General features: G+C 36.7%; 2 protein-coding genes across 5 annotated transcripts in view; both read right to left on the bottom strand.

Annotated features, from left to right (window-relative positions):
- LOC117987336 (uncharacterized) overlaps window positions 1–19,845 on the bottom strand; it is a 53,819-nt gene extending 33,974 nt beyond the window's left edge. For both annotated transcript variants that reach the window (XM_069503043.1, XM_069503040.1), the window contains exon 1: window positions 19,625–19,845. The gene's annotated coding sequence lies outside the window, so the exon portion shown is untranslated. The remainder of the gene's footprint in view (window positions 1–19,624) is intronic.
- Window positions 2,642–8,004, bottom strand: LOC138403299 (keratin-associated protein 9-1-like). Of its 3 annotated transcripts, none has more exons than XM_069503299.1 (3): window positions 7,564–8,004; window positions 5,594–5,734; window positions 2,642–2,810 (listed from the first exon to the last, which is right to left on the bottom strand). In XM_069503299.1, exons 1-3 carry the CDS (start codon window positions 7,909–7,911, stop codon window positions 2,679–2,681), a joined length of 621 nt encoding a protein of 206 aa, XP_069359400.1. In that variant the 5' UTR covers window positions 7,912–8,004; the 3' UTR covers window positions 2,642–2,678. The 3 variants fall into 3 exon arrangements, with proteins under 3 accessions (XP_069359400.1, XP_069359402.1, XP_069359404.1); XM_069503301.1 differs by lacking the exon at window positions 2,642–2,810 and adding an exon at window positions 6,368–6,649 and having other exon boundaries at window positions 5,670–5,734; XM_069503303.1 differs by lacking the exons at window positions 2,642–2,810; window positions 5,594–5,734 and adding exons at window positions 6,573–6,649; window positions 6,847–7,038.
- Window positions 19,846–25,768: the final 5,923 nt, after the last annotated feature.

Below are 25,768 nucleotides of genomic sequence, written 5' to 3' on the forward strand. Positions count from 1 at the left end.
AAATTACCCTCATAGCTCAGGGCACAGGGCTTCGAGTGTAACTATTCAAGTTTTACTCTTAGGCACAATTTATTTCTTTTTAGAGTTAGATCCTACTTTATACAGACTGCGTACTGTATACCTACTCGTATTATAATGCGAAAGTGTGTACCTTTTCACAACTCATACGATTAACCGATTTTGACTAAATTAGGTAACTAGGTACTGAGATAGCTTGCATCACGGGGACGGACAAAGGCTACTTTTACCCGAAAATCAAAGAGTTCCCACGGGATGTTAAAAACCTAAACCCAAGTCGTGGGCATCATCCAGTATATCCATCCATACTTCTATACTAATATTATAAATGCGAAAGCTTGTATGTCTGTCTGTCTGTCTGCTAGCCTTTCACGGCCCATGCGCTCAACCGATTTTGACAATATTTGGTATAGCGATAGCTTTAATCCCGGGAAAGGACTTAGGCTACTTTTTACTACTTTTGCCAGAAGATCAAAGAGTTCCTATGGTGATTTTTAAAAACCTTAAACAACACGGACGAAGTCGCGGGCATCATCTAGTTATTAATATTCTTGAAAAAATTTCTTTCTGTACTTATTCTATTACACATACAGAGATGGTAACTAACTATGGTCGTAGTCACCCATAATATTAGACCTCTCACTTTAGAAATTATGAATTCCCCAATTGAGCTGACCAGGAATCGAACCCGCAGCCTCCCACAACACAAAGACCACTCTGATTACTGTAGTCTTATAACAGGACAGGGCCACAGTGATCATTGCGTCAAAAAGGTCTTCGAAACTGCAGCTTATTTGAAAACGTTCTAATCTTATAATTATTTTGTTCAAAAGAACAGTTCTGTGAAATAAGAAAATAGGTAAGTACAAGAACCACAAACGTTTTAAAATTACGTAACTAAATCTGAACGTATTTCCGAGAAAGCACCGAACTTGAAAGCGTGAAACGAAATTGTAGAAGATAAAGATCGCTGGCTGCGAGTGTGCACTTTGCACTATTTTATCGTCTCTCCGACAAAATCAATACCTCGCTGGCCAAATTCCACAAAGCAACCGAACTCCGGAAAGGAATGGTTCGGTCATGGCTGTTTTACAATGAAACATAGCTCGTGTCGTAAGCGCGTTTAATATACGATATTTACGCAGAGTTTTAATAAAAATCCTGCATAATTTGGATCAAAAACCCTATTTTCGATTGAAATTCTTTAGTGAGCAGTAATATAGGTAGGTAGGTATATTTAATGAAACCAATATTTTGATAAAATCGATCAAAATTATTAGTTTCATCAAAATAATGCGACCTGATACAAAATGTGTGTGTGCGTAGAGTTTTAATAAAATAGATAATATGTTTATGGCTCAGATTATTATGAAGCTAAGCTAAGGTGCTAGGGGTCACTGCAGATTTCAACTGCTGCGACTTTTTGCATTGATACAGCAGCGATACAGGTGCAAAAAGGTCGCAACCTGTCGCAATATGGCCGCAATACAGTAGCGAATAGCGATGCGTCGCTGGCCCGTGTACTTTTGCCAGCGTTCGTCACGATTCTATATTGCTATTTTGAATCGCGTTCAAGATGTGCGCGTATCACTACAAAAAGTCGTCTTGGGCGATGCGCCTAAGGCAATCGTTATGTTCATAATTATGTTGCACAACAGCTGCATAGGTTTCCTCATTAGTATCATTTAAGAATAGGTATTAGACCATTAGACTCGCTACGTTCCTGCACAGATTAAACCTGTGAGCTGAGACTTGGGGGCATATCTTATCAGACACCTTTGGGCGACACCACTGGGATATCATTTAAATTATTTTTTGGTAACGAGACCACCGTAGTAAGGATAAATATTTTCAAAAATAGACCTTCACTAGTCGGTGGTAGTGTCGTTACCAAAAAATAATAATTCTAAAAGACATCCCAGTGGTGTTGTCCACTGGTGTCGCTGGTGAGACATGCTTGAGAACTACTCTTGCGTGAACCTATAGCAAGATTATGGTTTGACTTTTAGTGGCCACCTAAAAACCGGCTAAGTGCGAGTCAGACTCGCGCACCGAGGGTTCCGTACTACAGTCATAATTTGCACGTTAAATAAAAATGCATAAAAATTAATAAAAATCTGTTTTAGAATGTAGGTACAGCTAAAGCCATTTCATATGACCACGTCATCATTTCATTTTACCACGTGGTAAAGTAAATACTGATTATTTGTTCATGAACACATTTTAATTTTTTTGTTATGTAACCACAAATTCATGGTTTTCGGCTTTTTCCCTTTAGGTACTTGTGTTATAAGAACTACCTACCTGCCAAATTTCATATGATTCTAGGTCAACGGAAGGTACCCTGTAGGTTTCTTGACAGACACGACAGACAGACAGACAACGAAGTGATCCTATAACTGTTATTTTTTTCCTTTTGGGGTATGGAACCCTAAAAACAGTTAATTACCTTTCGTAATCGTCAAATAAATAATTAACTAGATATTTTACAACTACAAAACAAACAACAGAAAATAGTAAATTTGTTTATTTATTAAATCATAACGGATGTTTCAAAAAATATTTAGTTTTCATTAGGTACCAAAAATGATCACAGAATGTTAGGATTAATTCCTGTAAACATGTATAAAAGCCCCTAACTAAATGAAGAAAAAAAGGAATTAAACACATTGGAAATAACAGCCCCGAGGTGGCACCACCGCCGGTGTAGCGGGGACAAAGTCCCCACATTGCGGACTAGACTGGGTAGAGTGGCATGTATTCTTTTTCTCGAAGTAGTAGCAACAATTACCCTAATGGAAAAAATAAACACTTTTAGTCCACTGGTATGTTAAGTCAAGCATTGTCTCAAATAGTCTAATCTAATCAGGGAACGAAAAAGCATAGAAAATATTATACTCTGTATGCTCCATTATAGCGTAACTGACGCCACTGTGAGTTGGCCAACAACTGCAACGACTGCTGCAATCATAAGCAGATTGCGATTTATATTTATATATAAATTTAATTCGTTGAAGTTACACCTTTTTACGAATTTGATGCCCCTTGCACGAATTCTATGCTTTGTTGTTCACTGATAAGAATATCTTGTAGAAACCGATAAGCTACTAATATTAACAAGTATCAGGACCTCGTCCGCGTGGATTTAGGTTTTTAAAAATCCCGTGGGAACTCTTTAATTTTCCGGGATCAAGAGTAGCCTATGTCCTTCCCCGGGATGAAAGCTATCTCTATATATTTCATCAAAATCGGTTAAACGGATGGGACGTGAAAAGCTAGCAGACAGACAGACAGACAGACGGACAGACGACTGTAGTACGGGACCCTCGGTGCTAAGTCTGACTCGTACTTGGCCGGTTTTTTTTTTCAGGAATGCGTGTGGTTTCACACCATTTTCATTCAATTTTCATAGGTCACAGAATTATGCGAGAAAAATCGCACGGTCAAATTTCAGCGTGCGGGCTTTCCATAAGACTATTACTATGAAGAAAATTACAACAGCGAATAAAACCCCAAAAGTTTCAGGATTTATTTTCATCATTTTTTTATTAATTTGTTAAAATACGTCAATTACTTTCAATAAAACAATCTTAAGGTACGTTCTCTGAGATATTTAAAGTAAATAAACGACTTATATTTGCATAAAAATCAAAGTTATCCAACTGGAATCACGTAAACTAATTAACTTTGTAATTAAAATCTTAAGTCCAAATTCTTTCGTTTTACTGCTTTTTCCGTTAATTTATCAAGGAAGTGTAATCTTGCTTTCCAATTTTCTAAGCTCCTAGAATTTATCACTCTAGTTTCTTTATTTAAAAATTGTGGTCAAAAATATAAGGGAATTTATAGCTCTAGTTTCTTCATTTACTAAAAAGTAAAAATATTCAGATACACCGATTCCCAATACAAAAACTTTCAAAACAAGGTTTATCTGGTGGTTGTGAAACAGGCCCTGTAAAAGTTGGGTTAAAATAAGGGACCTAAACATGCTGCTAGGTTGACGGAAAATTTTAGACTTTCAAAGATTTTCTAAATTTAAATTTCGTGGTACTAAAGTGACCTTTTGCTTAAAAATAAAACTGATTTTATCAATCGTTATAGTCCGTACATAATGAGTTCTCACACGCCATATTAACTGTATGTGTCAACTGTCATGTCGAAGGTACCTACGGTTTATCTTTGAAATAAGGACTAAAATCATACTTTTCACATGACACATAAAGTTAAAATGGTGCATGAGAACTCATTTTGTAAGCATTATAAAATAAAACGGCAGGTGTACGTGTATATTTAATTAAAAATTTAAATAATTAAAAAGTTAATTAATTAAAAAGTTTTAATGTTATTATTTTGTTTTAAACCGATTGAAGTGTGAGCTTGAATATTTTATTTATCAAGTCTTATTTGATGAAAAAAATAGCAAGGGCGCGACGCAAAACATCAAATATGTTAAGAGGTTATTACGCTATAAATGCCGCCAGCTCCCGACATAATATCAACCAGAAAATAAGAGAAAATCACGAAGGGTCGTATTTTTAGCTTCAGTAGAAAATAAATCCATCTAAACCCTCGCCGCAACCAATGAATAAGCACTGCGGTCTGACGGACGATCGGTGTAAAAAACACTAAGCAATCAGCCTCGCGGTAATGTCAAATCGTGAGTAATTTGTCCGAGAAAGGGAACGCTACGAACGTTTAGCTACGATTACATTTAATTTATATTTCACCTTTTAATTCTGCATGTTTAAATAAAAAGGGTTAATGTACATCAAATGAATCGTAGTATATTGTCACCATTAATTAAAGATTTTGGAAGAAGAGAGCATTTAAAAAACAATTGTGTCAAGAAAGGTATTAAGTACTTCATTACTTATAATATCTTTCAAGGAAGAAAAAAAGGAGATTATAATATCTACTTTAAAGCTGAAATCTTTATTGGAGGGAAAGATATCGAAATTGATTTCATAGTTAATATTAGTTCCATTTTCTCCAGGTCTGAAGTGATTTTATAATATTGAAATTCTTCTGGGCATCAGTGGCGGCATTCGTTCGGCTTTTTGCTTTGGCTGCATCAAAGGATATTGCGTGGGAATAAATTCAGGTGCCGGCCTGATATAGGTGAATATTAATTTTCAAGAGAATTGTTGCTTTTGTATGAAAATTAAAAACGTTAGACTTAACTTAAAAATTTCTTCACAAATATTATGTTTACCGTGTACTTTGTATCTCGAAGAATCTTATGATCTTTATATTTTAGGGTTTTGTAATAATTTAAAAGTTTAGCTTTGGCAAGTATGTTTAAATATTTTTAGACTAAAATATTAGTACCTAGATCTAGAGTAAAGAAGAAGTAGAAGTACAGCTCAAACTGGGGCAAAAACTCACAGAATCTTAGGGGATTTTAAATCCACACGAAGCTGTAAGAAAAAGCTAGTTTTAAATATGAACAAAAAATTATTTGGCGAAATTCCTAACGCGCGAACTTTTGACAAAAAGTTAATTTTGAATGGACCTTAAAGACAAAATTTGTTTTCTTTGAAACTAAGTAATAAATAAACTAACTATGAAGATGTACCCGATCATCTTGACTGTGGTAACGATGAACTTCTTGGTCAGGATCTATGCAAACTGAAGAAACTGCGAAAGGTTTCCGCCTCGGCCGAGCGCCCACGGCAACCTCACATGCGCGGCGCATTAGAACTGTAGGCTGATTAACCTGCAACAAATACAAATTATTACTTTTTTGCTTACAAATTATTTAAAAGAAAATTTTTGGTGACCTTCCTAGCACCATTTTGAACACTGAAGGCTTAAAAGTGGGCTTAATTAAACTGCCACATAAGAAAGTAGAGAAAGCTATGCTTGGAGTGGTCCCAAGGTTGCTAGAATAGTGACGTCACAGCACACTCTCAGCAGTGGACGTCTATCGGTTAATAATGATGATAAAACTACCACACCAGATTTAGACCAAACGAGTGAATGCTCGTACTATCCCCACTATGTAAAATTATCTTTGGATAAATAGAGACACACATTGCGCTGTGTCTGTTTATCCAAAGAAAAAGATAGTTTGGAGATAGAGCAAGCATTCGCTCATTTGGTCTAAATCCACCTTGTGACGTTCTCGATTACAACCATGGAACAAGATATCAGCTTAGTTAAAACCATAATATCTGCATATTTGGTGAAATTATGTACTTCAATTTAGAGAAAAATAGTCATGTTATTTATATTAACTTAATCAAACGAGACTACAGCCTATAGACGTCACAGCTTTCTTCATAATATAAACAACTGGTTTTAATAACATTTGAACAAGTAGGTATAATGAATTTTCAACGACACGTACATTTTATTTTATAAGTGTTAATTTTAATTTGTATCAGTCATACAAAACATCTTCTAAAGAAACTTCAATAGGTTCCTTCTTTAGCGAACAGCACTCCATTGGATTGTTGTATTCAGGTACTTTGATAGGATCTCTTACTTTCAGTGGAACAGGACTAACTTCACATTCTATCGCTACGTCACGAGGACATCGTTTAAGAAAGTTTGCGGTGCCCAATAACTTAGAATGTTCTTGGTCTTGCATACCATTTCGCTTGAATGCAGACGCCGGTAATTTTTGTACCTGAAATTGACATTCGTCTTTTAATGTTGCATATCTTGTCTTCAAATATAATTAATACCCATAAAAATTATATTAAAAACATCGAAAAGTAATGCCGTTTGAAGTTTGAATGGCATGGGTAACCCTTTCCTTATTTCATTATTCATTAGTCGCTGCCACTGATGTCCTTTATTGACAAAATTGATTAATTAACGCACCGGATCAGATCACCGCTTCTTAGAGACAATACTAGGAAGTTTCTTCATAGGTTTGACGGGTAAAATAAATGGAGTATCGCTCCATGTGGCATTTCTCCAACATTTGCGTATATGTGATATTCCACTGCTTTCTAAAAATTGCTGATCTTGAAGGCCGTTCCGCTTTAACGCACTGGATGGTAGGGGATTTACCTGCCGAATCATCAATTCTTTTGGCTCAAAAGTATGTAGTCAGAGGCAAGATTTATTTTAAGATACAATGGTATAGTAAAAAATATATAATTGTTACAATATTTATATTCCGAATTCACTTTTTGTCTTTTTTCCTTTTAACGGGTAACATTTCCTGTGTAACTTTTGGGTATATCCTGCGGATGGGTTCCACTGCAGTATAAACACGGTAGTCACTGCCTATACTGCCAGCGCACAAATATCGTTGTGCCCCTCTGTACCCATGGATTTGGTCTTGCATACCATTTCTACGGTATGCCGTAATAGGAAGCCTACCGTGTCGCGTCGGAACGTACTGTTCCTGAAACCAACCACAAATACGATTTTTACAAGCATAAAATAAGTTGGTTCCAGGATCATTGTATGATTTAAATTTAGTTCGAATCCATCTAATTTGACCGTTCATTAAGTTTGTTGTTGTAATTAGAAAGGACTAATTAAATATTATGGCGTGTATACAGCTATGTAGAATAATTTTAAACTTACAATTCGTCCGTCTTCATAACGGTAGCATGGTATAACATATTTTGTTTTGATTGGTTTGCATGGATTGTTGCATGAAGGACAGCAGTCCTCTCTTGAAGGCGACAAGCATCTACGCTTACAATACGATTCGGCTTTTGGTGTTTCATGACAACAACTGTCACAGTTTTTTGAAGACTTCCTTTGTATACTTTGTGGTTTCTCGCAATAGTACACAACTTGTCCTTTTGGACAGCGGGGTAGGCAAGGATAACACAGTGGTGGTGGTTGGCAACATTTCTCTGAGCCGCAGGGTGACACGAGCATTGGTGTTACGGCGTAGTCCCCCAAGTCATCGAAGCAATATGCCATTTTTTAAATTTTCCTTTTACAGTTTTTCTTACTTTTAATTTATTTACATAATATTTAAATAGCTACTTAAAAATTTTCAAACAAGCAGGCTAAAAGAAAATCACAACATGAGAAATTAATATTAATTTTACACGTCTTACAGGAAATTTTGTTTTTTGTGAAATTGATGACAGAAACTTGATGGCCAGTAATTATGCAGTTTTTTTTAATGAAATCTATTTTCAATACTTTGAAAACTTTTTTATAGCCACGTTGTTGTGACTAATTCTGTTGTAAGTTGTAAACGTAGAGCGTAGCGAAACCAATAATTATTAATCCAATTAATCTATGTTGTAAACAATGTCTAAATTAAAATGAAATGAAATGTATGGTCTGAAAAATATATTGATATCCCTTTGATAATGTTCTCTGTAAGAAAGGAGAGCACCTGTGAGCACCCTGCAGTTTAGAGAATTTTGTACAACAGAATTAGCCACATTATTGAGGTTTGATGTAGTAAGTAGTAACAAAATCGTTATGCGATTTTTCCATCAATGGATTTTCATATTACAAAGTACCTAAGTTTTACGAGGAAAGCAAAGCTTTCGGAAGCTTTTACAAACATTTTTAGACGCCGCCTTGTCGCCGCCGATTCGAAAATGCAATTTTCTCAATGCAAATCGAACGCCTCAGACAGATTTAATGCCTTTCTGCTCATCATTTCCGGAGAGTTGAGTATAGCCGCTTTTGTGGGAAACGGAGGATATTTGGCAAATTGTCCTCGGTACTTCACTGTCTAGACGGCATAACTAACTTATAGAAATAATCTAAATCGAAGCATGAAATAGCACGCTAAGGAGGTTTAAAGAAAAAGAAAATTCTTATAATCATGTTGATGAAATTTACTTTACTTTACCTTTTTTACCAGTTTTAATATTTGCCGTCAAATCTGGCTGGACTGATATTTGTATTAAGTATTTTTGTGAAGGCCTGACGTCATTTATATCGATGGCCTCACATGATTGTATTCTCAAGTTTTTTTTCTCTGGAAACCCCCTGATGCTTATAATTCAGAGTCCTTACCAAACTTTATACATATATGTATGGGTATGTGCTGTACCTCTACATAAATTCTAGGAAATAATGTGTATGACCCTCATGATCATATCTAGGTACATACAGACTTTTGTCCGAAAGCTATGGTTCACGAGGTGATTTACGATCTATTCCCCATGGAGCCAAATTATGCGAATATGTGGGAAGACCAGACATATTTCAAAGATTAATAGAGCAGTATTTTTCACTATTAAAATATTCCTCTGCAAGTAGACTGTTATAGTAGATTGAAAAATCACTAGCCCTCTTATAGATGCAAACGTGTTTTTGAATGTTGATTTATTCTTTAAACACGCAACAAAGGAGCAATGGATCAACGTAATTTTTTGCATGGATATAGATGGTGTTATAGTCAAAAACCTGTTGATTGACAGACTACTTTTTATCCCGGAAAACTAAAGAATTTCCAGGGATTTTATAAAGACCTAAATTCTAGCGGACTAAGTTACGGACATTAGCTAGCTGCAGATATAAAAGCATAAAGTAGGAATAAAAACAGAGATCCAAATAGAACACCATGAAAATTTGAGGAAACAAACCATAAAATAAGGAAATGTTCAATAGCACACCAAAGCGTACATTATTCACCATTATACCATGAAATAGGGTACTCGTATATACGATCGAATGACATCAAAATGGAACAGAATATAAAATACGACGAGCCCTGGAAGCGATACGATATTGTAACAAGGAGCGTCATTTGTCAATAGCAACGAGATTTAGTGTCCTTTTAGAGATCGCGTATAGAAAGGGTATAAGGGGACTATTTTTGCAACATCCGTTTATCTTCCTGTCATTGAAGGCAGGAAATACGCACATATTTGAATAAAAAATACTTTATCCAGCCATAAATACCACTAGTATTATAAATGCGAAAGTGTGTTTGTTGGTTTGTTCTTCAATCACGCCGCAACGGAGCAATGTGTTGATTTGATTTTTTGTATGGATGGCCTGGAGAGTGACATACGCTACTTTTTATCCCGCGAAATCAAAAAGTTCCCACGGGATAATTGAAACCCTAATCCACGCGGATGAAGTCGTGGGTATGATATAGTATTAGATATTATGGCAAAACCAACGCTTACATAAATGTAACTCTGTCAGATATGTGCCCAGTAAGCTGTGATAGCCTAGTGGTTAGGATGTCCGCCTTCTAATCGGAGGTCGTTCGGAGGGGGTTCGATCTCGGGCACGCACCTCTAACTTTTCGGAGTTACGTACGCACATAACTCCGAAGATCCCGGGAACGCACCTGTAACTTTCCAGAGTTATGTGAGTTATAAGCATTTAAAATATATCACTTGCTTTAACGGTGAAGGAAAACACCGTGAGTAAACCTGCATGCCTGAGAGTTCTCCATAATATTCTCAAAGGTGTGTGAAGTCTACCAATCCGCACATGGCCAGCGTGGTAGACTATGGCCAAAACCACTCTGAGAGGAGACCCGTGCTCTGTAGTGAGCCGGTGATGGGTTGATCATGATGATGATAATGTTCCCAGTTTAAAAAGGTTTTAACAAACTTCAATGCTATTTTGGCTGGTGCAAAGCATAATGGCCGAACAGATAACACAAATAATGTGGAAAAACTTAAGCTCGCGAAGTGAACCATACATAAAACGTTTTACTCGGTTTTCAAGCGGTAAAATGCATTTAGTGTAAAAGAAATGTGTTTTCCGAATGGCTTTTTTGTTTATTTTTTACATGCTGACTGCGTTGTTCAGGTTACGCTTAAAACCGTTGGCGATAGGTGTTGCCGCAACATACAAACACCGGCACACCCCACCCACAAGAATAAATTCAAACCTGAATTACAGAATAAACATATTTTGTACTTACATAGTACGCGACAGGTCAAGATGGCAGACGGGGTATGGGGCGGCGGGATGCCGTGCACACTCGCACATCACCCGCGCTATCCCGCACCGGGTTAGCACAGGGGCTGTGCGGGTGTGCGGGGCGTCTCCACCCCGATTGCCATCTCGACGACCTGTCATATACTCAGCATATATTATAAGGTACCTATGTATGGTACGTAATTTTGACAAATGATATTCCCCCCTTACTTAAAGCCGGCCATACACGGACTGCTCTTGCAGTCAGAGGGAGAGTCAACAGCTTGAAGCTGCCATCGAGCAGTTAGCTTAACTGCTCGATGGCAGCTTCAAGCTTCAAGCAATTTCAATGCGGGCGGGAAGAGTGCGCGACGTGGAATGAGGAGCGCGGGCGGAGGTAACTGCGCGAGAGCGGTCGACAGCTTGAGCAGTCAGTGTATGCCAGACGACTGCTTGACCGCCCAACCGCCCGAAGCAGTTGCAACTTCTTGAGCGGTTCGTGTATGTACGTACGTAGAAGTCTGTAGTTCAATATGCAGTCGCAGCTTGAAGCAGTCCATCCTGACTGCTTTAAGCTGCCGTGTATGGCTGGTCTTAGTTATTAAACATAATTTTATTATTAGCCTACTAGTGAATCATGAGCTCCCTTTCTGTTTGTAGGGTAAAAGTAAAAGTAGTTGATCATAGGTTTACAAGGGTAAAGAGTGACGCAGTCACTTTTTTACGGAACTTCAAAAACTTATCAAAATAATGATGCACTATATTATTTTGGGACTATGCATTATTCAGTTATTCTGTCTCTTAGTCAGCTCAATGCAAAACATAAAATAGTATTAAAAATTGAGTAATAGCAACTGCAACTTCTAAAATTAGTCATTTTATAAATTCATCGATAATGCAATAATTAATAAATGGATCCAACAAAATATGTTTTCTTGGTATGTTAAATAACTTTTCAAGCAAAATATATGTTCCAGTTTGAATAAATTTGCTTTACTTTTTAAATCAAAAGTTAAAATGAAACGATGATGGCAAAAGTATAAATAAAACAAAAATTGAAAGCTGTGTTGGCGTAAAATTCTCAAAATGTTTTAAAATTGTTGCAGTACTAACCATTCAAAGCAAAATTTTTCGCGTCGACGCGTTATTTATTGGTTTGTTTAGTATGGCTTGTTGGCTGCAGACGCGCAAAACCTAAATTTTTATTTAGCATTTTCAACGTGATTGGGCAACGAATATATATAAACTATGGGATGATACCAGAAGCTCTAGGGAAACAAGGGTAACTTTTCAAGTTGGTGCGCAAAAAAAAAACCCCGCCATTCTTGACAGACTTTCAGTTAGTTTAACTTGAAAAGTTACACTAGAGCTTCCCCTTTATCTCCCAATATTGTTATTGGAGAAAATCTTTTAAGAAAGCGCATAAGATAGATTCGTAGATAAAAGAGCTTACCGTAAACCAAGCAAGAAAACTATTTAAATTACTGTTTATTTTAGTGAGTGTAGAATAAATTATTTCTTAGTCTAAATATAATTATAAAAAGAAAAGATGACTGATTGACTGACTGATCTACCAATGCACAGCTCAAACTACTGGACGGATCGGACTGATATTTGGTATGCAGATAGCTATCATGACGTAGGCATCTGTTAAGAAAGGATTTTTGAAAGTTCAACTCCTAAAGGGGTGAAATAGGGGTTTGAAATTTGTGTAGTCTACGCGGACGAAGTCGCGGGCATAAGCTAGTGTATATTTTGTTTTTTCAAAACAGACACCAGAGCAACTTTGTGTAGTTTCGGTCAGAATGGGTGGCAGCAAAAAATTTTAAACACTTTTTAACCATCTTTATCGTCCTAAAGCCGATGTTGGCGCTGTGCTGGGCAATCCTAACTACAGGACCCTACATATTTAAATAATAATACTTGTAAGCATCATACTAACATTTTCTGTGCAAATAATTTCAGGAAACCCTCTGCTATTTACATTCCTAATTGTGTTTTTTGCTGAACAGGCAAAAAGTTCCAGAAACTTCGAAGAATCGTTCCGGTGAAGTTACCAGCAGAGTTTTTAGAGTTTCACCAAGTGTAAAATGTAACGGTCGAGCGGCCGGCGTAAATAACAGATGAAAAAGGGTGAGCAAGAAAAACTTTCTAGCGTACTTTGGTAGAAAAGTAATTTTGAAATATCTTTCAACTTTTATTTGATTTTAATTGAGTTTACTCATAGTAAAGTAAGAGCTTTTATAATCATAAAATATAATATTCAAGTTTGTTAAATTTTTTAAGGTTGATTCATTTATTTTCGTCTCCAGTTTCGTTTCGTAATCATGTAGTTACAAAATTATGCGCGACATGTCGATAATAAGTATTTGAACTACGCGTGCGCTTTGTAATAATTGGAAACGCTTACAAAATACCTACTTCTCTTAGATTTCTCTCCCATAAATATATTAATGAGTGAGCTATCTACTACCGAGTACCGTAATAACCTTGTGTTTGCCATCCATACTAATATTATAAATGCGAAAGTGTGTCTGTCTGTCTGTCTGTCTGCCAGATTTTCACGGCTCAACCGTTCAACCGATTTTGACGAAATTTGGTACAGAGATAGTTTGTATCCCGGGGAAGTACATAGGCTACTTTTTATCCCGGAAAATTAAACAGTTCCCACGGGATTTTTAAAACGTAAATCTACGCAGACGAAGTCGCGGGCTTCATCTAGTTTACCATAATATATTATTATTATTATTTTGTCAAACAGCAGATTTACTGATATTAGAAAACCCCGTTTCTAACCACCACGATCTAAGGCTACGATTACACCTGTAAGTTTTATATAAGTACCTACATCCCTAAATCTTTTATTTCTTTCATTTATACAAAATACGGGTTTCATGTTCAATATCTAAAAGTGGAAAATACAATAAACAAAAGTGGGTTATTTGCGGCTCACGTTCAGCCAGTTTTTTGTATGCTCTTCCTCAATAAAAAATTCAATAATCCCGCGACGTGGTGAATGAAGTACCTAGCCGAATTTGAATTGGCAAGTTCAACTCCATACATATTCAGTTAGAGGAAGCGACGCACTGCGCAAAACTTTTGGCACTCTCGCTTGCATACAAAAAATGAAAGTGGCTTGCGACGCCGACGGACGGTTGGAATGGCGCATTTCTCGCGCTGATCTTTACTTGACCTATATATTATTATGCTAATACCTTAACTTTGTGTTTCTTCTTCCAAGTGTCATCGTGCTAAGTTTGTAATATTCTGCAGGTGTAGACTAAGCGCTAAGCTCCAGCTTTGTAAGAGATACTCATTTATGCGCACGGTGTCGAGTGCGCTATTATCCAGACGTGATTTTAAGTACTTGCTGCAATTCTGCTTCAATTTCGACATTATTAAATAATTTTGTATCATCATCCATATCATACCAAATAATAGACATCCACTGCTGGACACAGGTATCTTGTAGGTATCTCACGCCAGCCTTGCCAGCTGATTACCTGGATCCAGCGGCTCCCTGTGACTCGTCCACCTAGTGGGGGTCTTCCAACGCTGCGCCTTCCGGTGCAAGGTCGTCAATCCACCACCTTAGGATCCCAATGTCTTTCGGTTTTCCGAACCAAGTGCCCCACCCATTGCCACTTCAGCTTCACAATCCGCTGAGCTATATTAATTACTCTGGTTCTCATATAGATCTCCTCATTCCTAATTTGATTGTGTTTATTAGGTATATAGAGAAACTCCAAACATAGCTCTTCCATCACCCGCTGAGTGACTCTGAGCTTTCCTATGAGGTCCATAGTTAGGCAACGCGGTCACTATTACAGTTTATATAAAAGACTAGACGATGCGTAGATTTAGGTTTTTGAAATCCCGTGGGCACTTTTTAATTTTCCAGGATAAAAGTAGCCTGTTCTACACCGGGATGTAAGTTAACCTTGTACCAAATTTCATCAAAATCGGTTGAACTGTTAGGCCGTGAAACGCTAGCAGACAGGCAGACAGACAGACATACTTTCGCATTTATAATATTACTTAGTAAGTAGGATGTTATGTTTGACTATGTCTGTTCGTCACCTATGCGTTCGAGTATGGTTCAACCGATTAACTTTGTAGGTAGGTACATGTCAGCACTTGCATAAATGTTTCTGGCATAGTACTATCAACGTACAAAAGGCGGCGTAGGTACGAGTCACATTAGATACAACGCCTCAGAGCCTCAATAGCTCAACCGGTATAGGAGTGGACTGAAAACCGAAAGGTCGACGGTTCAAACCCCGCCCGTTGCACTATTGTCGTACCTACTCCTGGCACAAGCCTGACGCTTAATTGGAGAGGAAAGGGGAATATTAGTAGGTAATATCGACAAACTATTTTTAAGTTAATTGCAGTAAAAGTCAATAAGTTTTGTAGGCTAGGTACTAAAACATCATGACTGGATTCCCATCCCATTCCTTTATATATCACTACCCATATTATAAATGCGAGAGTGTGTTTGATTCTTGGTTTGTTAGTTTGTCCTTCAGTCACGTCGCAATGGAGCAACGCATCGACGTGATTTTTTGCATGGATTTAGCTAAAGACCTGGAGAGTGACATAGGCTACTACTACTTTTTATCCTGAAAAATCGAAGAGCTCCCATGGAATTTTTAAAACTTAAATATAAGCAGAGTATGTCGCGGGCGTCAGCTAGTAGTTCAATAAATTTAAATCAGATTTATGATTTTCTTGTTTGAGTTCAGGTGCCTATGGATTTCTACTCGGTGATACAAAATGAGTTACATTCTCCCATACCAATCTGTAACATAAATAAGTACTAAGTATGCTCCAAACCAAATCATGAATAGCATAAATGCTTCACGAATATTTAAAAAAAAAACAATGAAGTTGAAAATCCAACGAGAGAATTTTAAATAATGTCACACTCGCTTAAAATATTTACGATTCGCGTGAATTCATTCACAAGTATTTTCATTTCATTTCTGTTTAAAATGAAACATTTTCATCTAAATCATTTTATTTTATTCCAGCAACTTCCAACTCCGTCTGAAATTTTTCGAGTAGATGCCCGTGGGATATCATTAAAGTTTAACTACAATGTTGGTACAAAATTTTAATCCGAAAAACATTTTGCCGCAGCCATTAACGAAGTTTTCAAGGCCGAGTTAAAAACCGTACGTTCTTGAAACACTAATGGACTAAGTTGTGCAGTAAATTCGCTCAGGAGAGCCCGAAACAAATTTACCGCAGTACTTCTTGCTTAACCATCCGGCTTTACTTTCCTGAAACGACTCACTTTCTGCATTTATTATGTTACATACGAGTATGACAAAAAAAATCATTAACCCACATTCATGTTTAGCTGGAAGCCGATGAAGAGTGTGGGTTTAATAAAACTGCAATACCTCTTCCTAGTTAGCCCACTACTCCCTTATACTGCATCAATTAATTACCACCAGGTGAGATTTCAGTCAAGGGATATCTTGTAATCGCATAATCGAATGAAAAAGGCCAATATCAAGTATCTTGACTAGGTCCTGTAATGGGGGATGCCATGGATGGAAGCACTTATGAATGAACTCGACAAAACTTGGCGACCTTATATCATCAGGATGGAGGAGTTGGGACTTGGAGTTCAATGATGCAGGCTATGTTTGGTACCTAAAATTATATTTCACCAGCAACATAGTTCCTGAATACCTATAGGTTACAATTGCTATACCCTGCATCATCAGGGTTGAAGAGTTGGGACTTGGAGTCTAATCAGGAAGTCGTTGCATAGTACCTACAATAATAATTCACTGTAAATAGTTCCAGAATCTGCATAACTAAGCGGGCAGTAACACTGCAGCATCAGGATTTTTTTAAAAATACGATTTTTTTGTGAAACCTTCACGGGCGTCTTCAGATTGTTCAGATTACCCTACCAAAGCTTCATCACAATCTGACGAAGGTTTACAAAGTATATAGAACACAAACATACAAACATTGATTTTTATTAATTTAGATTGCATGATCTACAATTTGGTTTAATATATTTTTATGATAAAACTTACCGTTGTAAGTTGTAAGGCTGAAAAACGCAAAAACCCATATTTGTGAAATCTGACCTTGAATATCTTTTTTTACATAATGTCGGATCGATGGGGATTTTCCACATATCTACACTTCTACACTTATAATATTATAAAGAGGAAAACTTTGTTTGTTTGTTTGTTTGTTTGTTTGTTTGTTTGTTTGTACTGAATAGGCTCAAAAACTACTGGACCGATTTTAAAAATTCTTTCACCATTCGAAAGCTACATTATCCACGAGTAACATAGGCTATATTTTATTTTGGAAAAAAATAGGGTTCCGTAAGATATTTGGGTTTTTCGGACACAAGGTGTAAAAAATCAACCAGAAAAGTTACTTATTTTGCGTACGCTGCCTAAACTATAAAAGATAGAACCATAAAATGTTCTAATTAATTGTAGATCTTATAAATATCTACAAAAAAGTCCGCGATACACTATACCCATCTATGTCGAGTGAGGCACAGCAACCATTTTTTTATTTAAAAATCTTGAATTTTTTTTGGACTACATTTAAACGCGTTTATTTTACTCATGCTATTAATCCTTATCAAAATAAATGATTTCATCACTAAGAACAGTTTATGGAGATAATATTTGGTCTTTGAATGATTAAAATTGGACGTTTGGTTTTGAAGTTATGGTGAAATTAAAATATTACGATTTCTGCTGCACGGCCCGTTGTATTATATAAAGAGGTAATGTCGTTAAGTTTGTTTGTAGGGGGTAATCTGTAGAACTACTGAACCGATTTTAAAAATTCTTTCACCAGTAGAAAGCTACATTATTCCTGAGTGACATAGGCTATACGGGATCTTTAAAAACCTAAATCTACGCGGGCGAAGCCGCGGGGATCAGCTAGTCATTTTATAATGGTGTTCCGAACATTCGTATAAAATTTTAACTCTATGCGAATAAATGTAACCTTACCCCTATTTTGTGACTTAAATTGACTGAACTGTTTTCAACTAAATAGAAAGAACCTTTACTAGAATAATATATGTACGATAGTATTCCAACGTATGAGATATATACGCATGACCATTCGCATAGATGGCAGTCCTCTAAGCTGTTAATGTAAATTAGTCTAAGTATGTAGTGATTCCTTGAATCATCAATTTATTTACCAAATAAAAGTCTACTTACTTCACTACCTTAAATTTTGCTCATAAATACTGGTAGCACATAATAAGGCTCAACAAATTTGTAATCACAGGCTATTAAAAATTTAAGGCACTCGTGTAATTAATTTGAGCGCAGTACACGCAGTAGGTACGGTGCTCCTATAATATAATTTCATGGTATAATTATTATTATGATTAAACGGGTGTGTGGCCTAAATCCGGAAGCGCATAATATGCGCTTGTAAGTAGGTATATTCAGCCCAAACGTCTGATTAAGTCAGGCGATTGGGCTGAATATACCTACTTACAATGTTGATTCAAGCGATTGGTGACCGAATTTAAAGCGCCTCGAAAAACATTAAGCCGTCCGGAATTTGGATTATTTATTACTATCGACCCGCCCCGACTTCGCACGGATAGCTTATTACAATTTTCGTAGGGAACTCTAATTTAAAAAATATAGCCTATGTCACTCACAAATAATGTAGCTTTCTATTGGTGAAAGAACTTTCAAAATCGGTTCTGTAGTTCCAGAGATTACTTCCTACAAACAAACTTACAAACTTTACATCTTCATAATATTGGTATAGATGATTACGATTATTAGCATCGATAATCCATACTAATATTATAAATGCGAAAGTGTGTCTGTTTGTCTGTCTGTCTGCTAGCCTTTCACGGCCCTTCCGTTTAACCGATTTTGACGAAATTTGGTAGAGATGTAGCATGCATCCCGGGGAAGGACATTGGCTACTTTTTATCCCGGAAAATCAAAGAGTTACTACGGGATTTGTAAAAACCTAAATCCACGCGGACGAAGTCGCGGGCATCATCTAGTAGTTTCAAATTGATTTGGAGATAACAAAAACCTTTATTGATTAATTGAAAGGGCCCCGATCTTAATGACTACCTACCTACTTACGAAAATGGACTACGAATAAAAACTACGAATTACGATTCAAGACTTTAATCTCCGTTCCTGTAATTACATACCTACGGTTTAGATATTCTATAAATGAGCTTAGCGAATCAGCAGGATAATGTAAGTAAAGCTTTTCCCTCTGATCAATTGCTTATTATTGATGGCTTATTGCCGCATAAGTTGTCAATTCTATTTATAAAAACTTTCAAAGCCCGCCCAGCTTTATCAAACGTGTCTTTTGTGCACAACCTACAATGACATAGGTGACTAACTGACTGACTCTTATCTATCAACGCACAATCTAAACCACTGGGGTTAAGAACTTGAAATTTTTACTGGTAGGTTTATTTTACGACGTAGAGTCTACCTTTTAGTGTGTCTAGTGTCTACGACGTCGACACTCGCTAATAAAGGATTTTTGGAAACTCCACCCCTAAAGGGGTTAGATAGGGGGTGGAAGTTTGTGTAAATCTCTGCCATTTTTCAAATCATAACCAGAGTGTACTATGTCATAACCATGGATATTAGTATTTGGGCTTTCGGGTAAAAATAACGAAATACAATAAATATTTCAGGCTGTTGGTAAAGTCAACCTCCTCACCGATTTTAAAAATCCACTCGAGCAAAGCCGGGCGGGTCAGTATTCAGCTAGTACTTACATGAGATTTGCGTGGAAAAGCCGGAGCTATTCAATTTAACACCCAAATGTCAAATAAACTAAACACTGATCTAGCACCCACTTATGATTGCTCACTCCACAACTTTACCCGCGCGCTATCATCAATCCTGTTATAATTGGTTTATACTCATGTCACAAGTGTCCAACTGTGTCCTATAATTAGCATCGGTAGTTGATGATGTTGATTTATTATTCTCCTTAACTTACGTAAGTTAGAACGTGGTGGCGATCGGTAGGAGAACGCGCTCCCGGCGAGCGTTCCCCGTGACGCCGGCCGTCACTATGCGAAGTCCCTCTCAGGGCCACACACCGCGCATGTCTCCATCACAATAAGCCCTCACTCACACGAAGAGCTCCAAAGCTCGCACGATCCGTGAAACTTATTTTTCTTTACGCGCGACCATTGTTTCAACGGGTGAATTCACGATGTTTTGAACATCCCCCGTTTCGCAAATACTTTTCAACGTTCCACAGGATTCGTAAATTATTACGGGCAGCATTCCAATTATTCCTTTCAGTGTGCACGCTGCTTATATGGCTCACCTTTTAAGTATTCATAAGCTTGGACCTACATTTGTTGAGACTATAACTGGCTGCTTGATATCTTTATTTGGATCATTGATCGACTTTGCTACATATGCTACATATGTATGTAACAAAGTCGATCAATGTTTCATATTATACCTTTACAAAAATCTTTAAAATTATAGCACTTTCCAACAAGAAATAATAAGTAACTGCTTGAAAATGCTGGAATACGTTGAGCTTTTTGATTAATAACTCTATATTGTGATAAAGATATATTTATTACTTAATAATAATTATTCATGGAGTATGAAAATGTAGAATTCTGTTTGTTTGCGCAATTATATTAAAACGATTCGTAAGTAAATACATGTGAAAATTCATGATTATTTGGACGCCCTGCCGTTTAAAACCAATTCTGTATAGTCCGTAGAAAATGACTTCTCACGCGCCATTTTAACTCTACGGGTCAACTGTCATGACGTAAAAAGTACGGTTCACCTTTAAAATAATGACTAAAATCGCACTTTTGACATAAAATTTGGCAAATGTTAAAATGCGCGTGCTAAGTTAAACTTTACGCGTTATACGTAAATGACGTCACGAACGAATCAAATGTTCATGTAAATACAGCAAAGATATCGTCCTTTCTATTCTTCCTTTTTGGGAAAATCGACTCTCATTTGAAATGGAAATCCAAAAATCTCCGAATCTAAATTTATTGACTGGCAAAACCTTTTAGGAAAAATAAGTTACGTGCTGATGATTATTTTTATTCGATTAATAATATCCTCGTATATTCGGCGCGTCAAGTTATAAATGGCTTTAAAATGAGATACAGTCAAAAGCTCGTTTATAACCTTTTACAAAATATGTAGTGAGGTAAGGGGCACAAAAATGTTTTGCTTTTTTGTCATTTTATTTTTAACAATGATAAAAAATGTGAAAAAAATGTGAAATGCTGAACAATGGCACGTCTGTCTGTTGAGCGGTGATATTCACACCGAGGTGCCTAAAAGCGAGTGAATGAATGAAATGGAAGAGGAAATAGGGGCCAGTGGTGGTTACGAGCATAAGATAAAAAATATTTTAGTAAAACCGACCTAGACAGACACAAAGAGCAGCCTGGAGGAGAAATGGGAGGTGTTATTAAGTTTACATAAGTACATTATATCTTAGGTGTAATAATTTTTTTTTAAACAAACTCTAAGGTTAGCAGCAGCTCATAATGTACGATTTTAAATTCAAACCATTGTTTTAAACACGTCTTGTCGTCTCAAGTTGATAGTTTCGCGAAATATCACTATCCCAGATAAAGAGTGAATACACGATTTGCACCAGTGAAAGATAAAGAGTTACCGTAGATGGAGCCCTAGATTTCGGTCAGGCCTGCTAAAAAAATCAGTGTTCCGTAACCAGTAAATTAGTTTTACCTATACTTTTCGTAACTGGTTATTAATCATTCTAAACGCTGGGATGCTTCGGCTGTGGCTACTCATTCCTATCAACATATGTGTGCCGGCAAAAGATCAAAGTGCGTCGGTTACGATTTAAGCCGAGAAGTTTCTGCATTTGTTTTAGTTTACCTCTTAAGTAAGCCCAAGCTTAGCTAATGCTAAAGCTTAGGAAAAGCTAAGGTCTTTGAAAAATCCCGTTTGAACTCTTTGATTTTCCGGGACAAAAAGTAGCCTGTCACTTTTCAGGACTTTATATCCCTGAAAAATCACGTCAATCCGTTGCACCGTTTCGACGTGATTGAAGGACAAACCTACAAACTAACAAACAAACACACTTTAGCATTTATAATAAGGAGGCCTCAGTCGGGACGGGACATACATCAATCGTCACCACAAACACCCCCCCCCCAAAGCTGCTGTGGTTGACCTAATTAATGGGAGGTGCGCTCAGAGGGCAAATTAATCTCGACATAGGTAAACCTTTTCGCTTTTCTTAACATATTTTTATATTCTGTAGATATAGGTGTTGCAGTAAGAACCATACTAAGTATAGTCCGTACAAAATGACTCCTCACACGCTATTTTAACTCTATGGGTCAACTGTCACGTCAAAAGTACGGTTCACCTGGAAAATAAGGACTGTGAATCGTACTTTTGACATGGACACAAAATTTAAAATGGCGCGTGAGGAGTTAAATTTTACGCGTGATAATGTTTTCGGTATAAGTCTAAGGCCGCTAATACACCTGTAAGCTTTACTCACGTCAGTAGCTTATAACGAAATATCCACTAATGTAAACCTTAGTAGTCTCGTCAATTAATCACGTAAGCTACTTACGTCAGTAAAACTTACAGATGTATCCGCGGCCTTGGATAACGGGGCTTTAAAAGATTTAAGTTATTTACAATTTTATATCAATATTAATTGTACAAAATAATGTACACGCAATTGAATTATTTGTCAACTGCACGTAATGTGCCCCGCACAAGTAATAAATAGTGTAACTAATAGCTTTCAATTGCAGTGTTTCCTGAAAAGTATGAAATGTATGATGAGGTAATTTTTAGAGTTCCGTACCTCAAAAGGAAAAACGGAACGCTTATAGGATCACTTTGTTGTCGGTCTGTCTGTCTGTCTGTCTGTCGGTCTGTCAAAAAACCTACAGGGTACTTTCCGTTGGCCTAGAATCATAAAATTTGGCAGATAGGTAGGTCTTATAGCAGACATTCGGGGGAAAATCTGAAAACAGTGAATTTGTGGTTACATCACACAAAAAAAAAAAAAAATTGTGGTCATGAACTAATAATTAGTATTTTCAATTTTAGAAGTGAGATAACTATATCAAATGGGGTACCATATGAAAGAGCTTCACTTGTGCATTCTAAAACAGATTTTTATTTATTTTTATGCGTCATACTTTTGAATTATCTTGCAAAATGTCGAAAAAATACGACTGTAGTACGGAACCCTCGTTGCGCGAGCCCGACTCGCACTTGGCCGGTTTTGAGAGGTGGAATGACGTAGTTCCTTTTGTACTACAGAGTCACAACCTCAAGTTACCTTCTGCTCATTAGCTCGCTATTCGTATTAAAGAGTTACAATCAGCATTATAAGACCTTATCACAATATGTCGATTATTAGCACAAAAACAGCTAAGGCAAGTCTTCCTTATTAATGTGAGGCGAGCTCTGGGGAGACATTAGCTTGGGCATAAAACCTTTAGGTATATTGTCTCTTACATTGTCTTCTTACATAGACCGTACGCTTTAATCGGTTGTAATCTTTCCATTTTCTTATTTAACGGCGATTTTTGCCTCACATTTAATATCTCTATCCAATATTGGCAAAAACAAAAATATTTTGTTTACAAAATATTACCATCGTGGAAAAAGGATTTAAAAATATTTTCTTGCTGACGCGCCTGCGCTTCGCTCATGTGGAGTTTCTGAAAATCCTATCTTAGTGGGCGTCCATATTACAGAGAGAATCTAGGTAAATATAAAATCTCAAGTTTCTAGACCCAGCTGTTAGAGCTGCAGCCACACGAGTACATCTACTCGTGTGCTGCAGCTGTAGGTTGATATGTCAATCATCCAGTTTCTCCATTTATCTTTAACTTTATCTAACTTTGTAAAACTTACTGTTTAATAACGTTGTTTGTCTTCAGAATGTATTCCACCAGAAGTCAGCGGATCGGATTTTTCGTGTGGGTAACCAAAGGGTAAAATGAGATGGCGAAACTTTTCCAAATTTAATAAAATCGACGCAAGTGAAATACCTCTTTGCCTGTAACTTTTGGGAACTTTTTAGGCTCAACGCGTATTGCGGGAAACGCGTGTGGTAACGCGGCGCTTATTCGCGCATCAATATTTTGATAGACTATTAGTGACACGCTGTGGTCTCGGCGGATTTGACGCTTCACATCGCGTCGCTTTGACTCTGTCACAGTGTGCCTTGAGCCTTAGGCCCCACAAAAAGATAGATAACGTATTATAATTTTAACCGAGCGTTTATGCAGTTTTTAATCTCCTTCTTCAAAATTGTGATCCTATCAAACTCTTTTCGCTATTGCTTGTTATTGTTCCAACTGTTTCTATGAACTCGGCTTTAATTAATATCGGCGATGAAATTATTAGAGAGAAAAGTTAACAAAATAATATTGTTGGAGATAATAAGTTATTGGAGATAATAAGATAATATAATTGAGGACTTCGTACATGGACGTAGTTGTGAACAAATATTCGGTGCCATAAAATTCATCGACTATTTTGTACGATACGATATACGACTATGTGTATAACTTCACGTCCTTAGATAAATTTTCTAGTCGTGACAAAAATTTGAATTTCATATTGGAAATTGGAATATACTTACTTCATCTTAAAATGTGCATCAATTGTATGGTACGAAATATAGGGATAAAATTTTCAAGTAGTATTACGGATGCGATATTTTTAGAAAATGTTAATTTTAATGTTACATAAGTAACTAGATAGGTAGTAAATATTCAATTCAGAATGACGTGTTCGCCGCTATTTACACCTGTAGAATTTTGGCTTTATGGAATGTTGGTTTTTTCTGAACCGTTAATCTAATTTAACGATAAATATATTTTTTAATTCTAAATTTATTTAGGGGCTACTACAGTTTATAGCATAGACTTTATTAACTAAGCCGAATACATATTTTTTAACATCTACCGCTCCAGTGCCACTTAAGTGTAATCACGCCCATAACGAGCCTACTGCGAAAATATGAAAAGGGAGGATAAATTATTATGCCTAAGCATAAAAAGGCATCATTAAAATTAGTGCTATCGCTATGCCAATTAGGTACGTAAATCTTGAAGTTATAATATGCGTAGAGTACAATTATTGTTATGTTTGTAGTGGGCATCTTTTCAGGCCATTGCCACTAGTTGTTTTTAGGTTCTGAAAATATATATAACCAATCCACCCATACTAATATTATACCTAAAATTAAATACGAAAGCGTGTGTCTGTCTTTCTGTATGTTTCTCTTTCACGGCCCATCCATTTAACCGATTTTGTCGGGTACAAAGATAGCTTACATCCCGGAGACGGACATTTTTTTACGGATTTTCAAAAACCTAAATCCACGGATTTAGTTTTTGATACAGTTCATACATTACTTATACAGCTTAGAGTACCAGTACCAGCGCGGTGCATAGACTTTGAGATTGAGGCATCAAAATTATGGGATGATGATGTTTTGTGTAACTCTATCTATCTATCATGCCTGCAATTTCGTCAGCGTGATTTAGGTTTTTAAAAATCCCGAGAGTAGTCTTTGATTTTCCAGTTTTTTTATTTATTCCCATACAAGTTAGCCCTTGACTGCGATAAAAAATAGCCTGTGTCACTCTCCAGGTCTTTAATTATATCCTCGCCAGAAATCAGTTCCACCCGTTGCTCTGTTGCGGCGTGACTGAAGAATGAGCAAACAAACATACCTTTTTATTTATAATATGGGGTAGTGATTGCCTACTTTCCTTGTAAGATATGTAGCTAGTAGCTACTGTTATGATATTTTCATATGACTTTATGTAAAGAGAACCTTCACTTACAATTCATGATATCGATCCACTGACGATTAACGCTATATTTCATGAAAGCCGTTC

The sequence above is a fragment of the Maniola hyperantus genome, chromosome 2 (assembly GCF_902806685.2).
Source record: "Maniola hyperantus chromosome 2, iAphHyp1.2, whole genome shotgun sequence".
Lineage (NCBI taxonomy): Eukaryota > Metazoa > Arthropoda > Insecta > Lepidoptera > Nymphalidae > Maniola > Maniola hyperantus.

Bases quoted from the DNA above. Each gene is read 5' to 3' on its own strand.
- LOC138403299 (XM_069503299.1), bottom strand. From the start codon at position 7,911: ATGGCATATTGCTTCGATGACTTGGGGGACTACGCCGTAACACCAATG. The intron at 5,735-7,563 runs GTAAGTTTAAAA...TATTTGTTGCAG, and splicing joins GTTATGAAGACGGACGAATT to GTTAATCAGCCTACAGTTCT. The intron at 2,811-5,593 runs GTACATCTTCAT...TTTTTCCATTAG, and splicing joins ACCACAGTCAAGATGATCGG to GGTAATTGTTGCTACTACTT.